The 25,287-nt window shown below is 42.8% G+C and overlaps 1 protein-coding gene across 12 annotated transcripts in view; it reads right to left on the bottom strand.

The window, feature by feature from the left end:
- Positions 1 to 25,287, bottom strand: part of camk2b1 (calcium/calmodulin-dependent protein kinase (CaM kinase) II beta 1) — an 84,825-nt gene that overhangs the window by 2,527 nt on the left and 57,011 nt on the right. For 5 of the 12 annotated variants that reach the window (XM_072664371.1, XM_072664377.1, XM_072664370.1 and 2 more), the window contains 6 exons: positions 24,787 to 24,819; positions 21,986 to 22,057; positions 8,248 to 8,296; positions 1,445 to 1,520; positions 1,253 to 1,347; positions 302 to 536 (listed from right to left, as the gene is read on the bottom strand). In XM_072664371.1, the coding sequence (XP_072520472.1) occupies positions 304 to 536; positions 1,253 to 1,347; positions 1,445 to 1,520; positions 8,248 to 8,296; positions 21,986 to 22,057; positions 24,787 to 24,819 (558 nt within the window). In that variant the 3' untranslated portion in view covers positions 302 to 303. Of the gene's footprint in view, positions 1 to 301; positions 537 to 1,252; positions 1,348 to 1,444; positions 1,521 to 1,912; positions 2,069 to 2,249; positions 2,400 to 4,424; positions 4,524 to 8,247; positions 8,297 to 13,938; positions 13,984 to 21,985; positions 22,058 to 24,786; positions 24,820 to 25,287 lie in introns of all 12 variants that reach the window. The other 7 variants (XM_072664379.1, XM_072664373.1, XM_072664374.1 and 4 more) reach the window with 3 other exon arrangements.

Genomic DNA, 25,287 nt, shown 5'->3' with positions numbered 1-25,287 from the left:
TAGAACAGTGTGAATCTAGAACATGTGAAAGAGCAGAGCATTCTGAGCCAAGGGTCTGTGACTGTATCTAGGGGCACCGTATGAAGGGGAGGGGACAGGATGATTCTAAGGGCCTGTGACTGACCGGGGCCCTACACATTTATATTAGTTGAGTGTTTTTGTGGCAGTGAGGCCCAGTGTAATATCTAGTGTAATTTATTTTACCCCAAAAATAATAATACACACATTCTGGCATACAGTAACCCCATTCTCTGGAGTGTAAACGCAGCCGGTGATATTAAACCAGGCTAAGCCAGCCCACCTTCATTGGAGTGGAGCAGCAGGAGCCCCAGAGCAGTGGAAATGGACGTTCTGCCACTTGGAGTCCCGACGATGCCACACCCTTGTCTCCTCTGACTGGCTGCTGCGTGGCCGGCCCTGACCATCCACATACTGAGTGAGGCGGATGTAGGCTATGCAGGCGGCATCTTCACCAATCAGGTGCACGTGAGGGTTCAGGATGGTGGTGTGGATGGGCTTGCTGTTCTTGGACAACACTGGGGAGGAGAAATGAAAAACTAGTACAGCACTTTGTTTTGAGTGATTTGATCAATTTCTTTGGCAGATACTTTTGCTTAATTCCAGAAATAATAATACATTCAGTTATTGTTAAGAAATGTTGCTTACATTAACTGCCAGTGGAATAAGACACTTTCAATAAATTCAATGACTTTAAAAATAGAGATAAGTTAGACATTAGCTGAATAATGCTATAATATTTTTTTAATTATTATGACTAGATTTAAGAAGATTTCACTTGTCAAAATCCTGTAAATGGACAAAAGTACTGGGACACCTCATTCATTGTTTCTGTCGAAATCAAGAGTATTAAATAAGACACTTTCTACTAGACTGTGGAACACTGCTGTAGATTGCAGTATTGCTGGAGTATTGGATGGAGCACCAACCATCATTCCAGAAAACACAGCTCCACTGCACCACAGCTCAGTGCTGGGGCGTTATACCCCTCTAGTCCACGCCTGGCATTAGGCAGCATGGTGCCAGTAGATTCATGTGTATCTGCTCCAGAGAGTCCTATTCTATTGGCAGTACTTCTCTACAGGGACTAGACAAGCTGTCCATGTGTGTGTGTGCATTTGCACATCTGTGTCAGCAATGGATGCAACTTGAAGCAACTGAATGCATTCGTTAGAAGGGGTCCAGAACATGGTCTGAAGTTCCACTGTCCCATTTCAAAGCCTAGTTTACTCACAGTTCTCAAAGTAGAATCTGTGGAAGTCCATGCCTTCCACCAGGTTCCCCAAAGCTTCTGGCTCAAACGAGGTCAAACCAGGGTCACAGATTTTACTAGAGAGAAAGAAAATGAAAGAGACAGGGGTTCACTTTTTCATTTTGAACCTTGGGCCAATGAACAGAATGAAAACAGGCATGTTCTGAGACTTACGCATAAGCCTCAAAGTCTCCATTGTTGATGGCCTCGATCAGCTGTTCAGTGATCTTGATGATCTCCTGCTTGCGTGCTGTCAGAAGATGCAGAAAAGTGAAAGGAAAATTCAAGATCTGCCACATCTGCTGCCTTCTCACACATCTCCATCTCACACACTCACAAAAACTCACAATCAGTAGCACATTAGTCACAAACCACCTTTCAGAGAACTGTAAGGCCACACTCAGGTTAACATTCAGCATCTATTTAGCCACCAAACAAGCTTCTCATGCTTCAACACGCAGATCTCTTTCTTTTACCATCTCCGGTGGGATATCAACGACCACAAATGAAGCCCCTCACATCTCAGAACAACCTACGTTCTTCAAGTTTCTCAAGGAAACACGTTAGTCCAACAGCATTGCCGGCAAGCCATTAAAACCATGTTGCAGTGTGATTAAACAAAGCGCCAAGTGCTGTACTCACAGTGTAAGGGAGGTTGGGGGCTGGAGGAGGGCTGAGGGGGAGGGGGAGAGGGTTGGGCTGGGATAGTAAGGGGTCGACTGGGTGCTGCTGATTCAGCATCTGCCTGGGGGGCCGGATTCCGGCGTACGCTGCTCACCAGGTCTGTGAGGCGCGACACTGAGATGATCGGTGGGCAACGCAAAAAGTGAGGGAAGTCAGGAGACACAGGCCGGAAGGAAGAGACAAAGAAGTGATGAATGGAAATGAAGAGGACAGACGAAGCAAAGACATCATATGTGTGAAATTTACACTTTCATTTGCGGCCCTCTACTAACATCCTGCCCCCTCTAGTACTTACTCTGCATGGGAGTGTTTGGGATTTGAGGGGTGGGAGGGGCAGCAGATGCAGGGGGAGCAGCTGGGGGGATGCTGGTGCTCCCCTCACCATCAGCTGTAGGGCCTGAGCCCTTACGCACCACTCCCAGCAGGTCTGTGAACTTGGTGGCAGCTGGGAGGGCCCGGATTGGGGGGGGGGGGATGGGGGGGGGTGGGGTGTGTGCAGAGAGCAAAGAGAGAGATGGGGGTCAGAAAGGGGGAACAGAGCATACAGGACAAGACAGATACAGTAGTGTAGGGGTAGAGAACATGCAACAACAGCGTTCTAAAAATGGTGGCTGGCTGTTCTAGAAAAACTAAATGAGCTGAATGAACATGAACATGGATTCTAGTATCATTATGGGACCAGTATGGGAGAACACTGTAGGACAATGTGAATGGAGAACACTCTAGAACAGTATGAACTGATGAGATAAAATGTTAGAAATACTGTGAATAGGGGAATATGTTCTAGAACAGTGTAAATGGGGAGAATATGAAATTAGAGTACAGTTTTAGAATATTGTAAATGTGGGAACATTTTCTTGAACAGCACAAATGGGGTAGAACATTCTTTAACAGTTTGAATGGGGAAACCTATCTAGAACAATATGATCTGAAGGGATACAGTCGTAGAACATTGTGAATGTGGGTTACGTTCAAGAACAGTATAAAATGGGTGGATCTGTTTTTAGAATGTGAAAGGGGGATATACACTCTAGAAAAGCATGGATGAGGGAGAATGTTCTAGATCAGTGTGAACGAGGAACAATGTTCTAGAACAATATAAAATGGGTGGATCAATTTTCAGAACATGAATGGTGGAATACACTCTAGAATGAATTAGAGATGTTCTAGAACAATTCTTTCACAGTTTGAATGGGGGCAAAACAAGACATACAATCTAGAACAAGACATATACAATCTAGAACAAGACAGACATGAAGGGATACAATCTTAGAACATTACAAATGCAGGAATATTTTGGAGAACACCACAAATGGGGGTAGAACATTCTTTAACAGTTTAAATGGGGAAAGCAATCTAGAACATTATGACATGAAGGGATACAATTTTAGAGCACCGTGAATGCAGGAAAACGTTCTAGAACAATGTGAACGAGGAACAACATTCTAGAACAGTAAAAATGGGTGGATCACGTTTTAGAATGTGAATGGGGGAATACACTCTAGAACAGCATGAATAAGGGAGAACACGACATTAGAGGATACAATTTTAGAACAATGTGAATGCGGGAACAGCGCGAACGAGGAACAACATTTTAGAACAGTACAAAATGGGTGGATCCATTTTTAGAGCGTGAATGGTGGGAGGTTACACTCTAGAACAGTATGAATGAGGGAGAACATTTAATTAGGGAATAGAGTTCAGAACACTGTAAATGTGGGAATACACTCTAGAACACCACAAATAGGGGGTAGAACATTAAGTGTCTGAATTAGGAAAACAAACAATAGGACATAAGGGGATCCAGTGTTAAAACATCAGGACTATTGTCTAGAACAGCATGAACGGGGGAGAAATTTGTGAGGACAGGACATGAAATGGTGAGATGGCAGGAGAACGTTCTAGATACTGCTGGTGTTTGATGGAGAACACTGGATGAATACTGATCTGGGATTAGCTGTTTTCAGATGTTCTCCTTTATTTCTAAAGAAGTATTGTTCTATGGAGCAAGAACACCGCTGACCCTGAGACAGCCACTTGATGCTTGTGGGTCCTGGGAAGAGACTAAATCATCTGAGTGGGAAAGCTGGCTAAAAAGCTGGCCAAGACAATTCACTGTGGGTACAAACAGCTGCGAGAATAAAAGCTGCTTATGCTTAATTGTTATATGAAGAAGGCGCAGAAAGAAGGGGCCATTATTTCAAAATACAATGAGGGTCTGGACTGCCAGAGTGAACAATGGAGAGCACTATTCATTTTTTTGGCGTTGCTTGTGAGCGGTCATTAAGCTGTTCTCTGGATAGACACTCCGGTGACAGAACTGCCTCATTCTCCAGAGAAGAACTAGCCTACTGCAGTTGAGGGGGGTCTCTCAGTTCTGTTTTCCTTCTGCTTCCACGTTCAACTACAGACAAACTCGCACAAACACAGACGACAGTGTAACAGCAACAGTGCATCATGCATCACTCACTGAAGACAGCAGGGGCGGGGCTCTGATGTGTGTGGGCGTGGTCAGGCTGGGAGCTGAGGTTTGATTGGACGAGACCTGAGCTGTTATTTACACTCTTTCCTGTGGCCCAATCCCCCCACATCAACAAACAGAGATGAGAGGAAAGACAGGCAGATGGGTCAAAGCAGGGCTGCACAATATGTCCTTACTAAATTTGCTCCTCCTGCTTTTTTAAAAAGGTTGTAGTCACTTCAGGCTCCTGCAGATGGCGGCCTATAAAAACCTGCGGGGTGTTTATGATTGGCTAAAAAGAGGGATTGTGTTTGGGCGTGCTAAAGGCCATAGTGTGAAGGGAGGAGATAAATCTGCAGGTGTGTGGAAGCGTACGGTCATACAGGTCTACTAGCAGTGGCAGAAATCCCTACAGTCTACTGGAAATTCTCCTCAGAATTGTGGTCAAAAGATGACACTAATGGACAGGGACCGCCGCCGGGTTTCACAGCTTGTGAATGGAAATCGCTTCGCTTCCAGGCAAGAATTGCTTCTAGAGGTCAGCGCAGGTCCTTCACCTCCAATATCTGAAAGACCACTACGCAGGGAACTGCAGACCATCAACATATGGAGCAGAGCGGCACATAGGGGGCCAAGGTCCTCACTTCTGCTTAAGAATGAGGAGAATTGACTCTAGACTGGGATTTCTGCCACTGCTGGTAGACCTGTATGACCGCTTCCAAATGCAATCGCTCCTATTAGCCAATCATTAACATCTGTTTTGTGACCCATTTTCCACACACCCCACAAGACCTTTACTGCACTGTACCTCCTCCTCTCAATCCATGAATCCCGTCACACACCCCACAAGTATTTATAGCCTGATCATCCTTGTATACGGCATCTGCAGCAGCCTGAATTACTACCACTTTAAACACACAAGGTGACTCATTTTTGTGTCTGGGGAGCTTTTACTAAAAGGCATTTGGAGCATATCGTGCAGCCCTGGGTCACAGACAAATGAACAGACCACTGCTGGGGGACTTCATTCAGTGCACAGTTTACTGTTGACCATTTGAGGCCATTTGCTTATTGAGGAGTATCTCATTGCTGTCACACACACACACACACACACACACACACACACACACACACACACACACACACACACACAAAAGTTCTGAACTGTTTGACAATTTTAAACTTAATCTGTCAAAATTGAATGAATGGACTCTAAAATGACCTCCATCCGTTTTTTCCCTTCTCCTGTAAAGTTGCCGTTTGGTAGATACAAGGTTTTTGCATGATTGCAACGTTATAAACTGAACCAGATTAGCGGGTTAGAGCTGAAACTCCAAAGTGAGCAAATGCAGAAGTCCACCAGCACTGGAAATGTGAAGCAGTAAATCAGAGAGGTAAAAACAGAGGGATGAAATGGAATACAATGGAGAGGGATGATCTAAAGATCATACAATCGAGTGAACAGGGAGCCGTGGAAGCCGTGGGTGTTCAGACGTTGCAGGTATGAATGGATTAAACTGAATTGACGGCTTTTTGTTAGTGTGGTTGATCAGAACAAATGAGAACAACGCCATTTGAACCCATGTGTGCATACAAGTGGTCCAAGACCTCGATGAGTTTTTCATTTGAAGTATGAACGCTAAATCCAGAACCAAAGACCAACATCCAAATAAAATAACAGAATCCTCTAAAGACACATTTAGAACTGTAGTTTGATCCCCTTGGTCCATCAATCAGCAATCAGATGCAATTGTTCTTTTTTTATACCATGCAGGGTGTGAAATGCCCTTCCAGAACTAAAGAACCTGGTCATAGTGAAACTGCATTAAACATTGGTTAGACAGAAGGGGATAAAGCTACACAGCTGCTACAGCATCCAGAAACACTGTGCTGTTTCCCCTGTAGGGGTTGCCAGATGTGTGACTGCACTATTTCTATATGACCTTCAATAAACACAACTTAGAATGTTACAAAAGGCAACAGAATGGCAAGTAAACTCCATACACATCATGGACAAAAGTATTGGGACACCTGCTCCTTTATTCTTTCTTCTGAAATCATGTGTGTTAAAAACGTTATCCTGTTTCTGTTGGAGTAACTGTGTCTACTGTCCGGGGAAGAAGGCTTTCTACTACACTGTGGAGTATTTGTGTGAGGATTTGATTACATTCAGTTACAAGAGCAATAGTGAGGTCAGGATGTTGGAAGATCAACACCCCACCTCCTCATCCCCAAAGTATTAGATGGGGCACCATCCATCATTCCAGAGGACACAGTTCCTACTTTTTTACCTCTCTAACCCACACCTGGCATTAGGCATGGTGGCAAATAGCTGCATGTTTATCTCCAGTAAGTCCTATTCTATTCCTATTCTGTCATATATTCATATATTGAGTAATTATGTGGGGCTAGGTCTTATTATATCCATATTTCTATATATTCTATGTTTTTTCTATATCTTGACACAAAAATAAGCTGCAAACTTACACACATACATATTGTACATATACCGTTTATACTGTAAAATCATCCAAAGAAATACCATGCAGTATTTATAATAAAAGTCACAGAATTAGTTCATATTGTGCAGAATTACAGAAAATGTCGAATCCCCTACAAAGGTACTAAAATGTTGTTTTTTTTTTTGATGTGATGAGATTTCTGCTCTGGTGCAAATCACCTATAAACATTACACATCTCCTGTGGTGAAATTACGTCACTCCACCTCCCTGAGTAAAACGAATAAATCTGATTTAAAATAGGAAATGAAAGGTTTATCACTTCACAGAGCAGAGAAGCTAGAGAGCCTAGTTATCAGACCAGACACCAACATCTACACTACAAACAACTGATCTTGCAACATTCATCATTGGCTGCACCTCAAACTCCTAAACATACAAAAGATCCAACATCACAATCTACTGAACTTCAACTGATCCTAAACGTCTATAAAAGCTGGAATCAGCTTTAACAGAATAACTGTTGCTATTGACGAATCAGTAAATAACTCAAGCTATTCCAAAACAGCGAAACGAGACTCCGTACATTACCTTCTCACGGTCTCTTGTGCTTGCTTCAAAACTGTGGGCGTCATAAGTACAGTATCGCCAGGATGGATTGTAGCCTCACACACAAGCTAATTATAGCACAAGGTGCCCTTGCCCTACACTAGTTGTAGTAAGAGTAGCAGTGACCACCCACACACACTCACACATACACACACACACAGACATCTATCAGTAACAGTCCTGTAGCTACAGTGTAGTGTACCGTAAGCTGCTGTGGCTCCAGCCTAAGGCTTTATTTAGTCCCAGCAGCAGCAGCAGCCATTCACTATGGCACAGCAGGGATGAGTGAGGTTATTGGAATATATGAATACCTGAACTTGGTACCACACACTAAATATACTGAGAGCACCTCCAGAAATGGAGATGTTAGGTTCTCATATGGGTCCATTTAGAAGACCATTAGGTTCCTTCCTTACCGTTTGACAAACCTCTACAGCATAGATCTTCAAATCTGGACCCGGAATCCAGTTTTCAGTACCAAGTGCTCTCAACGGCTTCCTTAACTTCCAGCGAGAACAAAATCCAGGACCGAAAACTGGATCCAAGGTCCAGATGTAAAGACCTGGGCTCTCCACCAAGAAAGGGTTTTCCTAAAACTGTACATGCAACCCAAGAACCCTTCAGGAACCTTTATTTTTAAGAATGTAGAACTCTACAATCCTAAAATAGCAGACCCGCAACACTTGGACCCCTGAAGTGCAGTGTAGGCACCACTGCTGTGCCATTTCAGCCAGACTTGTCTCCAAACTCCTGCCACCTCTCACCTTTCATGTCTTCATCCTCCACTGTGGCATTACTGCTGTCGGACGACTCCTGGGGCGAGAACAAGACAAAATAACAGTTAGGAAAAAAATGACCTCAGGTGTTTTTTCCAGAGCACTGTGGGGTGGTATAAACCCCCACGCAAGCAGAAACACACACACACGACCATGTACACGTGTATCCGAAATGAACATTTCAAAAAACCAAACCCCAGGGATCACACTATTAACTGCTCACTGATGCGTGGCAAACCTTATTAGGACAGTAGCAACTTGCTTGTTATTTATATAGACACACACACACACACACATCATATATGAATATTAATAAACACACTTCCATCTCCACAGAGAATATGACCCAACAGTTGGGTCAAACACTCTGTTCATGCTTTCAAATAAGGCATACTAATCAAGACCAATCCAGACTCACATAAACCTGATCAAGTCTGCAGAGCGACATTCGCTAATGTGAGCCTTAATCATTACTACAGCAAAGAACAATGAAGACCTCAGAGCTTCAGCACTTTCCCTAATGCTTCTGCAATCAACCATCACCTTTCGACTGAGCTCACGTTGCTCCTTCTCTCAGCATTAACAGTCAGTCAGTGAAACGCAGTGAAGGAATAATTTAAAATGTCCATTAAGCTGTGGTCTCACACCATGTGAACGTTACTGAATGTAAGGTACAGCATACAGTATGACTGTGAACTTGCAAAGCTAGGACTTCAGAGATGCTACCTAGTAAGATTAGCTACTAAACAGAGCCCAATTAACCCATATGTAACCCTCAACAGATATGTAAATCTAGAATATACACTCTATATATACACTCACTGAGCACTTTATTAGGAACACCTGCACACAAGCTGGGCAATATGATGATATTTTATCACATCATGATAAATTTATGTATTGCAATATATAATATGCTTTTCCAAGCATACTGAGGATATCGTTAGTGCTTATGAAACACTGATCAGCTGCAGGTTTCATTACAAACAGGGTCATTAGACTGGTTTAATTAGATGAGAAGCAGCAGGTGTGGAATAATCACTGTACTCAGCCTGGGAGAGCATCTGATCAGTAGTTTTTAAGAATCTGTCGATACTGATGTATTTAGTATATATATATGTATGAAAATAGCCAAGCAGGTTTTGTTGAGTTTAGCTCGAAATCAGGGCACCTACACAACTACATTCGAACACATTCTGACTACAAACACCGTCAACTTAACTTTTTAATCTCATACACAATCCACAGTTATCCACAGTCAAGCAGCAAGTGTACAGGGTAACTGCTGGACCGTGTGCTGGACTCTGTATGGAGTTTATACTAGTCCATTAGATAAATTACACAGGGTCTAAAAGGACAGAGAAAAAGAGAACAGCTCAAACTTCTCCATGCCCTCATTTCAACCCTCCTGAGCAGAGAATCACACGAGGAGAGAAAAAGAGAGAGAAAGAAAGAGAGAGAGAGAGAGCGAGCACGAGAGAGCGAGAACGACAGAATGATGTCATGAAAGCAGGGAGGAGGAGGAAGAGGAGGAGGGAGGTCACCTGAGAAACGGAACGGAGCACCTGTCATGGCCGAGCCGTGGCTATCACCAAGGACACCAGAAGCTGCTGTAAATAGGCCAGCTAGGCCGTCAGTATGTGGGACAGTATTATTAGGCGAGACTGAGAACGTCTTTGTTCTCTCATTCTTCCATCTGCACTGTAACACACACTCGCTCCACACTGGGAGACGGGAAACTAACACCTTTCCAGACTTGATGACTGACATTAATGGAAGTACGGCTGTCACTATCGATTACAATGGTGTATTATAATGGTCTAGTGGTCTGATTATTATGACTGTTAGGTCCTTTCAACTCAAAAATCTGCTTCATATAGTCATCAAGAAGCATTGAGCACAACTCTGGTTGGATCTTTGGCCACTAGTTGGTAGAAGTGGTTGGGGAGTTCAACCAATCTTGGTGGATTTCTGGCATGGGCTTGATTTTCCAATACAGTCCACATACTCAGGACAGGACTCATCGCTCAACGAACTTAAGCTACGTTTTAAGGTGCTGCTTTTGGAGGTGTGGCTCCTTTCTTGCAAGCTAGTCATAGCATTACAACCAAATGCCTAGAACGGTGCAGCTTTTACCACTTCAGGTATGGACTCCACAGTATTAACTTTTACTGTAGTGTTTTGCGCTACAGCATCTCTTCCAGATGAGCTAGCCTTTGCTCACCATGTCAAGTTGTGTGCCATTCTATAGTCTATAGTAAATATCCTGTACATCACTGGATCCACGAGGTCGTTGAACATCGTTCCCACATTTCTAGGTTAATACATGCAAGCTAATGCTACTGCGAATCAGTTCTAAGTAAGGTGGGCTTCAGCGGTCATATCCCTTTGTGGTTTGTCATCCTTTTTCAAGGAGGACCACAAAAGTATTAAAAGAGGTGAACATCACTTCAGTCTGGTAACATTCAGCATGAAGGTCAACCTGTAGGACTCATCAAAGCAAGGTGAGAAGAGAAAGCTCTAGTGTGTTTCATTGCATCATAAGCTATATTACTTCCCCTGCTGAAAATCTCAGCTTAATACCAGCTTCCGCTGGTGATTGGTTTTAGAAGATCTTAGCGGGTTCCTGATGGTCAATGTGGTTTAAAAGATGCTCATCCATGCAAAAACATACTCTATGCTGGTAAGCAAGATGGGTAAGCTGGTTTAACAGCTTTGCTCTTGGCCAGTTCCAATCGGAGTTTGGTGGTTTAGCCGGTCTATCAGTGTGACCAAGGTGCTTGACCAGGCTGGTCATATTGATGGACTAATGTGGTATACAATAATCAAATCCAGTTTGTGCAGTTTTCTAAGAGGCTGCCAGTCTCTGCGCAGCAGCATTAGCTTAGATGTGTCTTTCGACTCTTTCGGGACCTCATAATTCAGAGGATCCAGTGAGAACAGTCCATGGGACTGCGTACCAGCTTACCACAGTATGTGACAGAGGCCATTTTCAAAAAGTCAATGTCTTGGTCACTCTGTAAAAGTCTATGCATAACTGCACATCGTCGACTACAGTAGCCAATGACCCTTTTGTCAGTTTACTGGATGTCATTTCTCAAATCACTTTTGGTAGGTACTGACCACTGTTTACCAGAAAAACCCCACAAGACCTGCTGTGTTGGAGATGCTCTGACCCAGTCATCTAGTCATCACAGCTTGGCCATCATAGCAATATGTGACAGATGGTGGCATGCAAAGCTGCCCCTGACTGCTGTAGTGACTGACTGTAGTTTTCAAACACTCCCCATTGAATCACATGGAATGGCCAGTTTGCAGTCGTAATGTAAACACAGAATAAGTGTAATTATCTGTGGACTGTAATAAATAAGACCTACCAGCTTCTGACTCATTAGACCTGTTCCTCTGAGGTTTTTGCATAACCATTCAGAACAGTTTCTTCTTAACGTTAAGGTACACGTTTTGGATTCTGTACAGACAAGTTTTATTATTTATTTTAAAGTACACTATATGGACAAAAGTACAGGGAGACCTGCTTGTTCACGATTCCTTAAAAAAATCAAACAAACTTATCCTGCTTTTGTTGGCGTAACTGTCTCAACTGTCCAGGGAATCCCTTTCTTCTAGATTTTGAAGCACTGCTGTGAGGATTTGATTGCATTCAGCGATTACAAGAACATCAGTGAGGTCAGGAGGGCTTTATTCCCCTCTCACTCGTATCTTCTCCAGAGAGTGCCATTCTTTGGCAATACGTCTCTACAGGGACTAGACATGCTGTGTGTGTGTCTGTGGATGTAACCTTGCATATCTTGTGTATGAGCAATGGGTACAACATAAAGTAGCTTAATGCATTCACTTGAATGGGTGTCCATAAACATTTGGACATAGTGTTCCAAACATTCAGTGGCAGAAATCATTAAAAAGGTAAAACTGCCACAGCACAAGTCTTCCAATGTGTAAACCGTAAGGTTTATTCAAGTATTCCTCATATCCTCAGGTAAGACCTTATACCCTCAAAAAAGACCATATACCCCCTCAAGAAAGACCATATACCCTCAGGTAAGACCTTATATCCTCAAGTAAGACCATATACCCTCAAGTAATACCATATACCCTCAAGAAAGACCATATACCCCCTCAAGTAAGACCTTATACCCTCAAGTAAGACCATATACCCTCAAGTAAGACCTTATACCCTCAAGAAAGACCATATACCCCCTCAAGAAAGACCATATACCCTCAAGAAAGATCATATACCCTCAAGAAAGATCATATACCCCCTCAAGAAAGACCATATACCCTCAAGAAAGACCATATACCCTCAAGAAAAAACTTATACCCTCAAGAAAAAACTTATGCCCTCAAGTAAGACCATATACCCTCAGGTAAGACCTTATATACTCAAGTAAGACCTGTTCCTGTCTTATGTTTATCAGACCTGTTCATGCTGGTCTGTGCTCGTGTTTTTTCTTGCCATTTACATTTCAGACATGAACCAAACTGTTTTAGGACTCGCCACATATGACGCTTGTTCCCTTACGTCACCGTTCACTGATCCAAACTGTTCTTCTGCATCCAAAAGCAGTGAGCCACTTCAGGACAGAAGATTAGCCCTCATCAAACCTCCTGCTGTGTTTGAAATGGAGAATTTATGAATTCAGCTTTCAATTATGGGGAGCTTCAAATGTAAGGGACGCAATGCAGCGTAATCAGCCCGCTTTGATGCTCTGCATTTCCAGACGTTACCACAAGATGGCCCCACTTCATACAGTGCACTCGATCAGAATGCAGACACACACACACCGCAACAAGATGCCATGCTGTAATGCTGATACTTATTCCTGCCAACTGTTGCTCCTCGCCTGACACATCCCACACCTTGTGTACACGGCCCTGCTTCCTCCATTCAAAGAATCACTTAAGAGCCTCTCGTCTACTTATCTCGCAAACACACACACGTTGAGACTGCAGTGTTACAGTGTTTTATTTAAGGTGAACACTGTTCTACATGATACATTACATGGACATGGGATGAGTTGGGGAGTTGGGGATGAGTTGGGGTGGTGATCCTCCAATATCCTGACCTGTTGTTGCTAAATACAATCAAATCCTCACAGGAACAGTGCAAAATCTAGTTAAAAGCCTTCTTCCCTGGACAGCAGAGACAGTTACTCCCACAAAAGCAGGATCAACTTTTTTAATACCTTTGATTTCAGAAGAAACTATGAATGAACTGGTGTCCCAATAGTTTTGCCCATGCTAACAAATCAAATGTATGCTAGCCTGAAAGGAAGTATCATCTACTTTCAGCATAAAATCATGTCAGTAGAGGTTTGCTGAACAGAAGTAAAGGCAAAAACATTGCTCTATGATTATGCTAATGTTATGCTAATATGTTAACTCAAACCCATGCTAACATGAGCAGCAGCATCTTCTACCAAACACACACAGCCACAGCAGAGCAGACTACAACCCCACACCAAAAAGAGCTGTTCACTTCGGTTCACAGCGCACACACACATCCCTCAGGTCACACACTCTCCGTTCACATGACGTCAAAGTTTGTGGACACACCGAATCTGATGCATTGTGGGGATGCAGATCAAACAGAGAAAAAAAGAGGGAAGAGGGGCTGTGTCTATGTGTGTGTGTGTGTGTGTGTGTGTGTATAGGGGGTACCTTAATCCCATCCACTGGATTATGGATAACAGTGCTCTGAGCTTCCTACAGCAACACAGGAAGAGACGGAGGGGTGGAAAAGAGGAAATAAACAGGATGATGAAGACAAGAACAGCAGAAATTAGGGACAAAAAAAGAGAAGAGAAGAAGAGAAATAAAAGAGTGAGAAACAAGGAGAGGAAAAGAGAAAGAATGGGAAAGAGTGTGAAGTGAGAGAGATGGGAGAGAGACAGGGTGAGATAGAGAAGAGTGTGAAAAAGTGAGAAAAAGGAAAGCCAAAGCCAAAGGACAGAAAGAGAAAGAACAGACACACACAGAGAGAGAGAGAGAGAGACAGAGAGAGAGAGAGAGAGAGAGAGAGAGGCAGACAGAGAGAAAGAGAGAGAGAGAGAGAGAGAGGCAGACAGAGAGAGAGAGAGAGAGAGAGGCAGACAGAGAGAGAGAGAGAGAGAGAGAGAGAGAGAGAGAGAGAGGCAGACAGAGAAAGAGAGACAGAGAGAGAGAGACAGAGAGAGAGAGAGAGATAAAGAACAGACACAGAGAGACAGAGAGAGAGAGAGAGACAGAGAGAGAGAGATTGAGAGAGAGAGGCAGACAGAGAGAGAGAGAGAGAGAGGCAGACAGAGAGAGAGAGAGAGAGAGAGAGAGAGAGGCAGACAGAGAGAGAGAGAGAGAGAGAGAGGCAGACAGAGAGAGAGAGAGAGAGAGAGAGAGAGGCAGACAGAGAGAGAGAGAGAGAGAGAGGCAGACAGAGAGAGAGAGAGACACACACACACACACACACACACACACACACACATACACACACACACACACACACACACACACAGAGAGAGAGAGAGAGAGAGAGTGAGAGAGAGTGAGTGAGAGTGTAATGGATGCACCCAAAGAGAGAACAGGTAACCAAAAGAAAGAGGAGTGGATACGGGGGGGGGGGGGGGGGGGGGACTGGAGCACGAGAGAGAGAAGCTGTAAAAGAGCATTGTGGGGGTGGATGGGTGTTGAATATTGCCAAGCCACCAAATAAAATAAATAAATAAACAAACAAACAAACAAACCCAACAACAATGAAGGCACTGGAGACACAACAGCGGTTTACACACTAACAAAAGACCTGCTGCTCCTCTCTGAACCGCTCCTCTCTGAACCGGAGGGGGGATATAATGATGCTTATTTGCTTATGTGGGCATGCAGGCCCGTGTCTCGCTATAGGCAGAGTAAGCACTCCCTTATGGCCTTACCAAGCCATCGGGGGTTCTGTGAGTATGTAGTATTTATTTGCTCATATTAATTAGACATTCATTTATCTATATACACAACCTAGCAGACTCTACTGCTTGTATAAGAGACTGTATTTGCCTACTGACTCCCAAACTAAATACACTACGGCTGTGTCCCAAATGTACACTACACACCTTCTTTTGAGTTTTCCTTTTTCACCTATTCAACAGGTAAAGCAGCACACCCTCCTCTACTGTTAACACGTTTAACCCTATCCTGTTTACAGTAACGATGACTGGTCCTCTATTGCCCACCTGAATACTAAGAGTTTGAACCTTTTAGCATTCAGCAACAAGAGCGTTAGTGAGGTCAGGATGTTGGACGATCACCACCAGACCTCAGCCCCAACTCCTTATCCTCATCCCAAAAGTATTGGACAGAGCACCATCATTCTAGGGAAGACAGCTCCACTGCTCCACAGCTCAATGCTGGGGGGCTTCATACACCTCTAGCTTGACATTAGGCATGGTGCTTAATAGAGGAGTCTTATTCTATTGGCAATATTTCTATACAGGGACCAGACAAGATGTGTGTGCGCATTTGCATCTGTGCAAGCAATGGGTGCAACTTAAAGTAGCTGAACGCATTTATTAGAAAAGGTGTCCACAAATATTTGGACATGTAGTGCATTTTAACATGGTGTCAATCGGTTGTCAAGCCCTTTAAGTTTAAATCTGATTTGTACAAAGTAATCGAGGCGTGTGGGACATCAGTGCCTCCAAATGTTGAGCAATAGCCCTGCAGTCATGCCTTCATCAGCAGCTTCAGATCTCATCTTCATGCTCGTTTTCTCTGCAGGTCTGTGTCAGCCAGACATTCTTCAGAAACACCCCCCTACTGTTCCCTCACTCTGGCACCCCTCAGCCCCAGGAAGTGACATTTCTCCAGCGACCAATCAGCAATTAGCTGTCTTCTGCATTACGATGTTGTGATTGCCATGACAACAGTCGCCATGGGCAACCGGCGGCAGCAGCGCGAGTCTGGGCTATGATGATGGGATACCTGGGGGGGGTGAGAAAGTTGGGGGTGGGTGGTGGGGTGGTGGGGTTGTGATGCTTACTAAAAATAAGCAGCACTGATCAACAGCTAATCCACACTGCACTCGCACATGAAGCGACTGTATGCATTTGTACAGAGATGCCATAAATACTGGCGAACTCTCCTGGAAACCAGCAGGATGATCAGCAGTAATGACAGTCTGACCAGGAGCTGCAGGCCTAACAGACCTCTGAGAGCTTTTAACATTGCCCAAAAAGATTTAAATCTCTTGTCCATGTTTATGCTCCTATTGTATTAAGCCCAATCCATTGGCTTGTGTCTTCAAAAGACACTGTCCTTATTTCTCCATAACATTTGACTGAAGTTCAGGAACTTTTAGACACCTCTAGACCTTTTCTTAGGTCAGGTCACTGAGTTCCAGCGGCAGGGAACACCACAAACTCCTCCTGTACCACCATATAATGTGTCACCCTTGTCCAGTACAGGTTCTAATGCAACATCTCTAAACCCTCAGCTCTGACTCAATGTTTCAAACACCCTCTTTTTACAATCCAATCAAATCAATCAACATTCATCCATCTTCTTATCCAAGTCAGTGTAAAGGTGGGTCCAGAGCCTAGCCAGAAAGCCTAGCGCAAAGCAGGAACAAGGCCTGGACAGGGCCAGGACCAGTCCATGACAGGGTACCACGCACAAGCATGCACTTGCACACTCACACCTAGGGACATTGTAGCATTTCTTTTTTGGGAGGTGGGAGGAAACCAGAGCACCTGGAGGAAATCCGCATGGAAAGAACACCCCAAACACCTTGCAGAGGCACCTTGCAGAGCCGATTGCATCTGCTTCAGAACTCATTCATGAGGTCATACAATGGGATGGTTTTGACCGTGCTGTTAATTTCTCCCACAGCCAAAACCAGCTTGCTTCCAGGATGATAATGGAGAACCTCAAAATGATGGCACATCTTCAGAGGTATATGGTTGCTGTACAGCACGGAGCAGCGGTCATATCCTATACCATTCAGAACCCCCAGCACCCCCAACCCCCAGTAGGTTTGACCCTTTCATTCCACCAGCAAGCTTCTGTTCTTCTTCCCAACATCTGAATTGAAGCCCATCAACAGCAGGTCAAGCTCTGGTACATTGTGAAATGTACACAAGTCTGTCAGCACAACACCATCATACTTGCTCTTATCAATACGTTCACTCAGTACAAAACTGGTTAGTTTGCTTCTTTTTATCTGATTATGGCTGTTATCTCAGTAAGGCTATCACTTTGGGACTTACAGAAGTACAAATTATGCAGGAAACAAATGGCTATGTGTTTGTATGTGTAGTTGCTGTGGCAATATATATATATACATATATATGTACAGTACACTCTAGAAATTCAGGCTCTATAACTCTAATCTGTATAAGTGGTAAACAGATATATCTGTACAGTTTAACTGAATTTGACTTTACAATAAATCTGTAGGAGTGATATACAGATATACTGATATCTGTACAGTATAACTCTCTAAACTCAAGCTCTAAAACTCTAATCTGTAGGAATGGTATATTGATATGTCCGTAGAATATAACCTAACTCGAGCTTTATAACTCTAATCTGTAGGAGTAGTATACAGATATATCTGTACAGTATAACTATAAACTCAGGCTCTATAATTAATCTGTAGAAATGATATACTGATATCTGTACAGTATAACTATAAACTCATGCTCTATAATTAATCTGTAGAAATGATATACTGATATCTGTACAGTATAACTTATAGCTCAAGCTCTATAATGAATCTGTGGAAGTGGTATGCTGATATACTGATATCTCTGTACAGTATAACTATAAACTCAGGCTCTATAATTAATCTGTAGAAATGATATACTGATATCTGTACAGTATAACTATAAACTCAGGCTCTATAATGAATCTGTAGAAGTGGTATGCTGATATACTGATATCTGTACAGTATAACTATAAACTCAGGCTCTATAATGAATCTGTAGAAGTGGTATGCTGATATACTGATATCTGTACAGTATAACTATAAACTCAGGCTCTATAATTAATCTGTAGAAATGATATACTGATATCTGTACAGTATAACTATAAACTCAGGCTCTATAATTAATCTGTAGAAATGATATACTGATATCTGTACAGTATAACTATAAACTCAGGCTCTATAATGAATCTGTAGAAGTGGTATGCTGATATACTGATATCTGTACAGTATAACTATAAACTCAGGCTCTATAATGAATCTGTAGAAGTGGTATGCTGATATACTGATATCTGTACAGTATAACTATAAACTCAGGCTCTATAATTAATCTGTAGAAGTGGTATGCTGATATATACTAATATATTTCTGTGTACTAACTGTTGACCAAAAAGATCGGCTGACCAAAATGCATTTTATCCCTATATATATATATATATATACACACATATATACACACACACACACACACACACACACACACACACACATTTTGTGACAATATCAAAATGCTGGGCCTGTTGCAATATCCAGTGAGTTATATCAGTGAGTTACCACAATCACTTATAATATAATATTTAATATAATAATAATAATAATAATAATAATAATAATAATAACAATAATAATAATAATAATAACAATAATTATAATATAAGTTATGTGAAACACCTGCCCTCTGGCTTTTTATTAATTTTAGTTCTCTTTTTTATTATATTTTTAAATCATTTTTCATCATTTATAATGTGTCAAATGCACTGTGTCAACTACTGATTCTGCCACTATTACACTTTAACAGCTTGACTGAGTAAAACATTCATCAAATTATTCCCTGCAACAGCCAATAATGAGGCTCCCGGGGAAGCTGTAGGAAACAACATACTAAAGACAGGGTTCCTTATTGACCATAATCACCTCCCCTCTTCTGTCAAGGTTGGGTAACTATATCTGCACCATCAAGCAAGTGGAGAAGTGCCTGCACACACTCACACACACACACAAACACACTCACACAGCATTAAAGGGCAGCTATGAGGGATCCTAAAAATATGCTGATATATTGCGCCACGTGTTGTGGTGGCAGTATATGTTGGAGTGCCAGTCATTTTTCCAGGCAGAGTTCACTCTCTGAGAACTCGGAGTCTGTCTTCAAACCCTTAACAACTATGTGTGTGGGTGTGTGTGTGTGGGTGTGTGTTCACTTGTGATAGGCTCAGTGATCACCCTCAAACATTTCACTCCATTAATCCAGGCTATCACCACACCTTCACACTTAAACTACCCCAAAACAGCACCCAAGCACTAAAGCAACCCACCTGACATCCTTCCAGATCCTCTTCCAGATCATGTCTCACAATTCAAAACAATTTCACATCACCTAAAACTTTAATATGCCCAATATGTGAAAAACAGAACGCTGCATTCGCGGTTGTGTCAGTAAACACCAGCCCACGTGGGAATGAGGAAAAGAGCTGCACTGCAACCATAATGAAAGCATGTGTCTAAAGGTTACCCGCCTCTAGAGACCGCCCCCAAGCAAGCCCTGATTCCTCCGGGATAACTGGTGGATTCTGTTTATTCTCAAAGAGCTGATCTTCTCTGCAAAACTACACCACGGTTCTGCCAGCAGTTAAAGGAACATCAGAAAATTGAATATATACGATTTTATGGTCATTCCAAAAGCACTGGTATTACAATATTAAAACCGTGATTATTAGCCCACACCAACACCATGTTTAAAGCTGTTCTTCAGTTAAGCTTATCTAAAAGCAGGCTATTATACTCCTTAAACACTCCACTACCACAGAGGAAGAAACAGACCACCATCACCTCAGTGTGAGTATTCTATTTCAGGACAGAGCCTGAAACTGAACCTATTAATACTAATATGTCTTTTCTACTTATAGAGAGGAAGCTTGTACTCTCTTGTGCAAACTGCACGCCTCTATAGATCCACCTGTCTAGACCGATCACAACAACATTAGCACCACCGGCCTAATACTGAGCATCAGGCATATCAGATCTGACCATTCGAGGCAGGAACTCCTCAAGACCTCTGGAGGTGTCCTGTGGCATCTGGCACCAAGACTAACGTCAGCAGCAGATCCTTTAAGCACTGTAAGTTGTAAGGGTGTGGCCTCCATGGATTGCATCAGTGAGACTTAGGTGCCCCTGACCACGTCACCGATTCACCGGTAGTCCTTTTCTGGATCGCCTTTGATAGATACTGACCACTGCAACCCAGAAAAAACCTATAAGACCTGCTTACCTGATGTTTTGGAGATGTTCTGACACAGTCGTCTAGCCATCACAGTCTGGCTCTTAGTTCAAAGCTCAAAGTGGCTCAGATATTTATGCTTGCCCATTGTTCCTGCTTTTAACACCACATCACCCTTAAGAACTGACTGTTCACTTTCTGCCTAATATGTCCACCTGTTGATAGATGCGACTGTACTTAAGGATAACCTATGTTTTTTTCTAACTTCACATGTTATGGCTAATCTATCTAATCTCCCACAGACTTGCCTATGCAATTTCTGACACTGTATGACATTCGGTTAAGAACTGTGCCTTAAAACAGCAGCTTCAGAATAGAGCTGGGCGATATAGAAAATATTTGTATTCCGATATTTAAAGCCTTTTTTTATGATATACGATTTAGGAATTATCACAATATTCTGTAATGGAGACAAAATGAAACAGTGTAAAGTTTTACTGCTTTGCAAATACTCTACCATACTGAGTACTGTGATTTTTACTCAAAATATGCTGCACTCCATTGAATCAAATAAGACTGCTTACACTCTTTGTAATGGAACATGCAGTTAATCCGTGCTCTTTAAGCACTGCTGATATCCATGATACACTCGTGCATAAAAGCATATTGTGTACCATGATGATAAAATTTATCACGATATGATAAAATATTGTCATACTGCTCAACTCTACTTCAATCACATTGACGCTCCACAGACTGTAACAGGGAGAACGGCATCTCCGTCACTGCTGCTCCGGGCCGAAACGCTACTACTGCATATGTAACTCTTGCCAGATCAGTCATGAGTGTAAAATCCTGTAAGATTACTCTAATGCCTCAGCCCACATGCTTCATTACCCACAGATGGCGCTTCTGTATTGTTCAGCTTGCCAACAGATGCACGTTTACAGCTGTCCATGAGAGGAAGCTCAAACCCTGAATTGTATTTACAGCAGTGGAGTAAAAGTGAATTACACTCCTCACCTGTAGGGGAGCCCAAGAGAGAGTACTAAAAGTACAAATTCTCACATAAAATTGCTTTAAAATAACACAACATTGCTTAAAATAGCAGTAGGAGCCATTGTGCAGCCAGAATTTGGTCCAAACCTTGTAAAAAATGTAATTTGTGGAAAGCGTGTGCCAAGTTAAAACATGCGGATATTAGCCTTACAGCTCCAGTGTTATTCAAAGAAGCTACGTACATTCAGAGTTAAGAGAAACGGGTGTAAATCTCATTTGCGAAACCCATTAAAGCTCTGTGATTATCATAAAAGAAGTAATCAATAAAACAAATAAAACAATACAAGAGAGTACGGCTCTCTTGCTGAAACCTCACACACTCCGTGTTAAAAGAGCTCACACAACAAAGGAACCGACAGTTAGCCATCACCCAACCAGGCTGAGGGGTACAGACACAAACAGGAAAGAAAGAAGAGGGAAGGAGAGGGAGAGGAGAGGTGAAGGAAGGGAGTGATAGAGGAGGAAGGAGGGATTAGAGAGGTAAATACCAGTGCAGGAGAGGGGAGGTTTCCTTTGGGGCTCGTGACTATGCTGTTTTTGGTGCTGTTGGTCTGTTGGGGCTGTGCAGGGAAACAACACACACAGGGTAAAAGAGGAACCAGGTTAAAAGAGATGGAAGAAAAGATCAGCATGCAATAAACATGCACACGGTCAGGCTCTCTCTCTCTCTCTCTCTCTCTCGCTCTTGCTCTCACACAAACACTTGCACATGCCAGCAATGAGCACAACTTAAAGTAGCTGAATGCATTCATAAGAAGGGGTGTCTATAAACATTTGGACATGTAGTGTATAATTATTCAAATGATATGATAACGACAAAATGTTCAAAATGTTTAACATGTTCTTCTGAGCTGGAGGGAAGAGAGGTCAGCAAAAACAAACCACTTGTCCATAATCATGCTTCTCTTGCCAATTATGTTTCATACATCTATTCCATTAGGCTAATTATCCATAATAAGTGCATAACTAATCCCATTCTGATGCTGTTCACAATCACGGTGGTCCACATAAACCTGCAAATCTGACTCGTTCATCGGTCAGACAGACATTTGGCCATTAGAACCTTACAATCCCCTTTCCTCATGGCCTGGCTGTTTGCATTCATTTAAAGCAGGGTCATCATTAGGCAGCAAGAAAGGGGCTGAAGATGCCAAGGACAAGTGTTAGGACTACACAGCTACAGCACAGCCCACATTCACCACACACACACACACACACAGACACACACACACGGACAGAAAGAAAGAAACTAATGACATCACAAATGAGCTGGCTCGTTTGGGCTTCTGCCGGCTCTAAACCGCTAACGAGCGAGCACCGGAGCTTAGCAGAACCCAGCTTTCTGTCTTTCCCCAGCTGAGGGGGTCACTGGTAAGGAGAAAACATAATAAAAGAAGAAAAAAAAAAAACAGCAGCAGGAACGGACAGAGTGGAGGTGGACGGACAAACAGATGAAGAATGAGCTGAAGGTCTTGCACAAACACAGCTGGACTTAGCAGACAATACGCACAGTTAATACCTCATTCACTACACCAACAGACAATAATGCAGCTGTTCAACGCACATTATACTGCGGAAGTCTTGGGACAGCCAAGAAAATGGTTCGAAACTATTTATCTAGACAGACTGCTGTTCATAAAGTAACTGCCTGCTGTGTTAAAGGGCCCTAGAAGATCTTGGCACAGTTCAATACTGAGTGCTCAGTACATGGATGTGTTAAACCGGGAACCTCACACAGTGCTGTATTATCGGTTAAAAGCAAATCTAGCGGAACCAAGACAGAGCTGAGAGTTATGAGTTATGCATAGTTGTGTTATGTTATTTACATCCCTAACCGTTTACCATCTCTATTTCCATCGCCCGCTCTCTCTAAAACAAACTGGACTACCTCAACTGAGCAAACTGGAGCTAAACTCACATCAGAAGGGATGTGACTTGAGAAAGCCAGGGAAGTGAGTGTGGGCAAGGCTAAAAGTGAACCGGCTACAGCTTGTCTTTTCAGCTTGTTAACAGCACACAATCGCGCATAAGAGCACAGCAACACTACCTGCGTACAGTGTTTTTTTAGGTTACAGTGTTAAAGCTATGCTATAATATGTGTCTCTGTTCTGTCGTTGGTTATGTAAACCAGCTAATAAAAGCAGAGCTTAGCGTTTTTGGTCACAAGTTCTCTGTAACAAAAAGAAAATCAGGACGTTTTTATAGTGAGGCAAAATAACAGGGTGGTAAATAAGCTTGTTTTATAAGATAGTCACACATTTACTATTTATACATTAAAAATCTTTGTTGAATTTTATACTGCCAATTAACCCACCACTTCGTAACTCCCCCTAGCACTAGCAATGCTCCCGAAACTAGGAAGGTAAGGACCATACACATGTCCCTGGTACATGTGGAGCCAGCCACCAGGCAACCGACACGCTCAAAGGAAAGACCCGGGTCCACAGCTCCACCGCACCAGCTAAGTGACGCCAACATCGCTGTCTCTCCACCCCAGAGAGAGCGTGGCCAATTGTGCTCTCCTAGACTCCAGCCGCTGATGTCAAAGCAGCATGGGTTCGCTCACTTCTCAAAAGCTTCTAGAATAAATGAACTTACTACCCAGACTTACTGTCCAGATAAACAGCTTTAAGTTTTCTCATTTCCTCTGAGGGCCCAAGACCTCTACACACCAGTTTATGTGTGCACACACACACCTGCTACCCAATTAGCCAGAACATTAGATCAGGTCATCAAGAAAACAAAAAACACTTCTTACAAAAGAACTTAGAAAGCCACTCGTACAGCAAACCGCATTCAAGTGAGAAGAAAGCCGAGTGCAACTGACTCTCCACTTCAGAAGAATTAAGCGATGAATCCAGTCTGAACCAGCAAAGCTTAAATGCTCAGCTAAGTGAAGAAACGAACCAGCAAAGTGCTTCACTTCTGAACAGCTGTGAGCTTGCTTCTTACTCATAGCACAGAGAAACAGTGGGATACAGAAGGAGAAGGCTACTAAAGTGTTCCTGACAGATAAAGGCTTAGACCATACACATGCAGAAGAAAAAAGTGGGAAATCCAGCTGGAAATCCAGCTGTGCTCATGGCAGTAAGCAGGAACGAGCTGTGCAGCGTGTGTACCGTCATCTCTTCAGCCGCAGAACAGTCGAGAAAGTAAGGGAGGATGGAAAGTGTAGAAGAATTCAAGGGCAGGTGGGTTGTGATAGGCTGGTGTCTGCACTACGGAGACAGATGTGGGAAGTTGGAAGAAGATAAAGGATAAAGAAAAACAAATGGAGCGATGATCTCACCATGTACTGAACGGTGGAGCTCGACTTCCTCTTCTGAAAGGATGGAGAGAGGGAGAAAAAGTGAGAGTGGTGAATCATTCCATTAGGTGTAAACAAACAAACAAACAAACAAACAATAGTTGCAACTGCAACTTGGCAACTTCAAGAAGCTAACTCCAGCTGACGACCCGCAAACAGGTCCATCACTGAGGTTCGGATTCAAGAAAACAAGAGGTGAGCATCTGAAAATGGCCAGGATCAAGACCTTCCAGAACAAATATTGTACAGGATGGAAACTGGGCAAGACACAAAATCTTGATCAACAGCCAGGTTTTTAACCATTTGATTTATTTTGATGGTGAACAATCTGCTTTCCAGTGTAAAATAAAACAATAAGAGCTAGCACTTCTGCACTTGAGTGCACCTGTAAGGCCTAGCCAACGCATCAGCCCATGTCTTTTGTTAAGGTCGCAACATGTGAGCATCAGTAAAGAGAAAATAAGCAAAGTTACTGTTAAAGGT

The sequence above is a fragment of the Salminus brasiliensis genome, chromosome 20 (assembly GCF_030463535.1).
Source record: "Salminus brasiliensis chromosome 20, fSalBra1.hap2, whole genome shotgun sequence".
In the NCBI taxonomy this organism is placed as follows: domain Eukaryota; kingdom Metazoa; phylum Chordata; class Actinopteri; order Characiformes; family Bryconidae; genus Salminus; species Salminus brasiliensis.
This window is presented reverse-complemented; position numbering and strand designations above follow the sequence as displayed.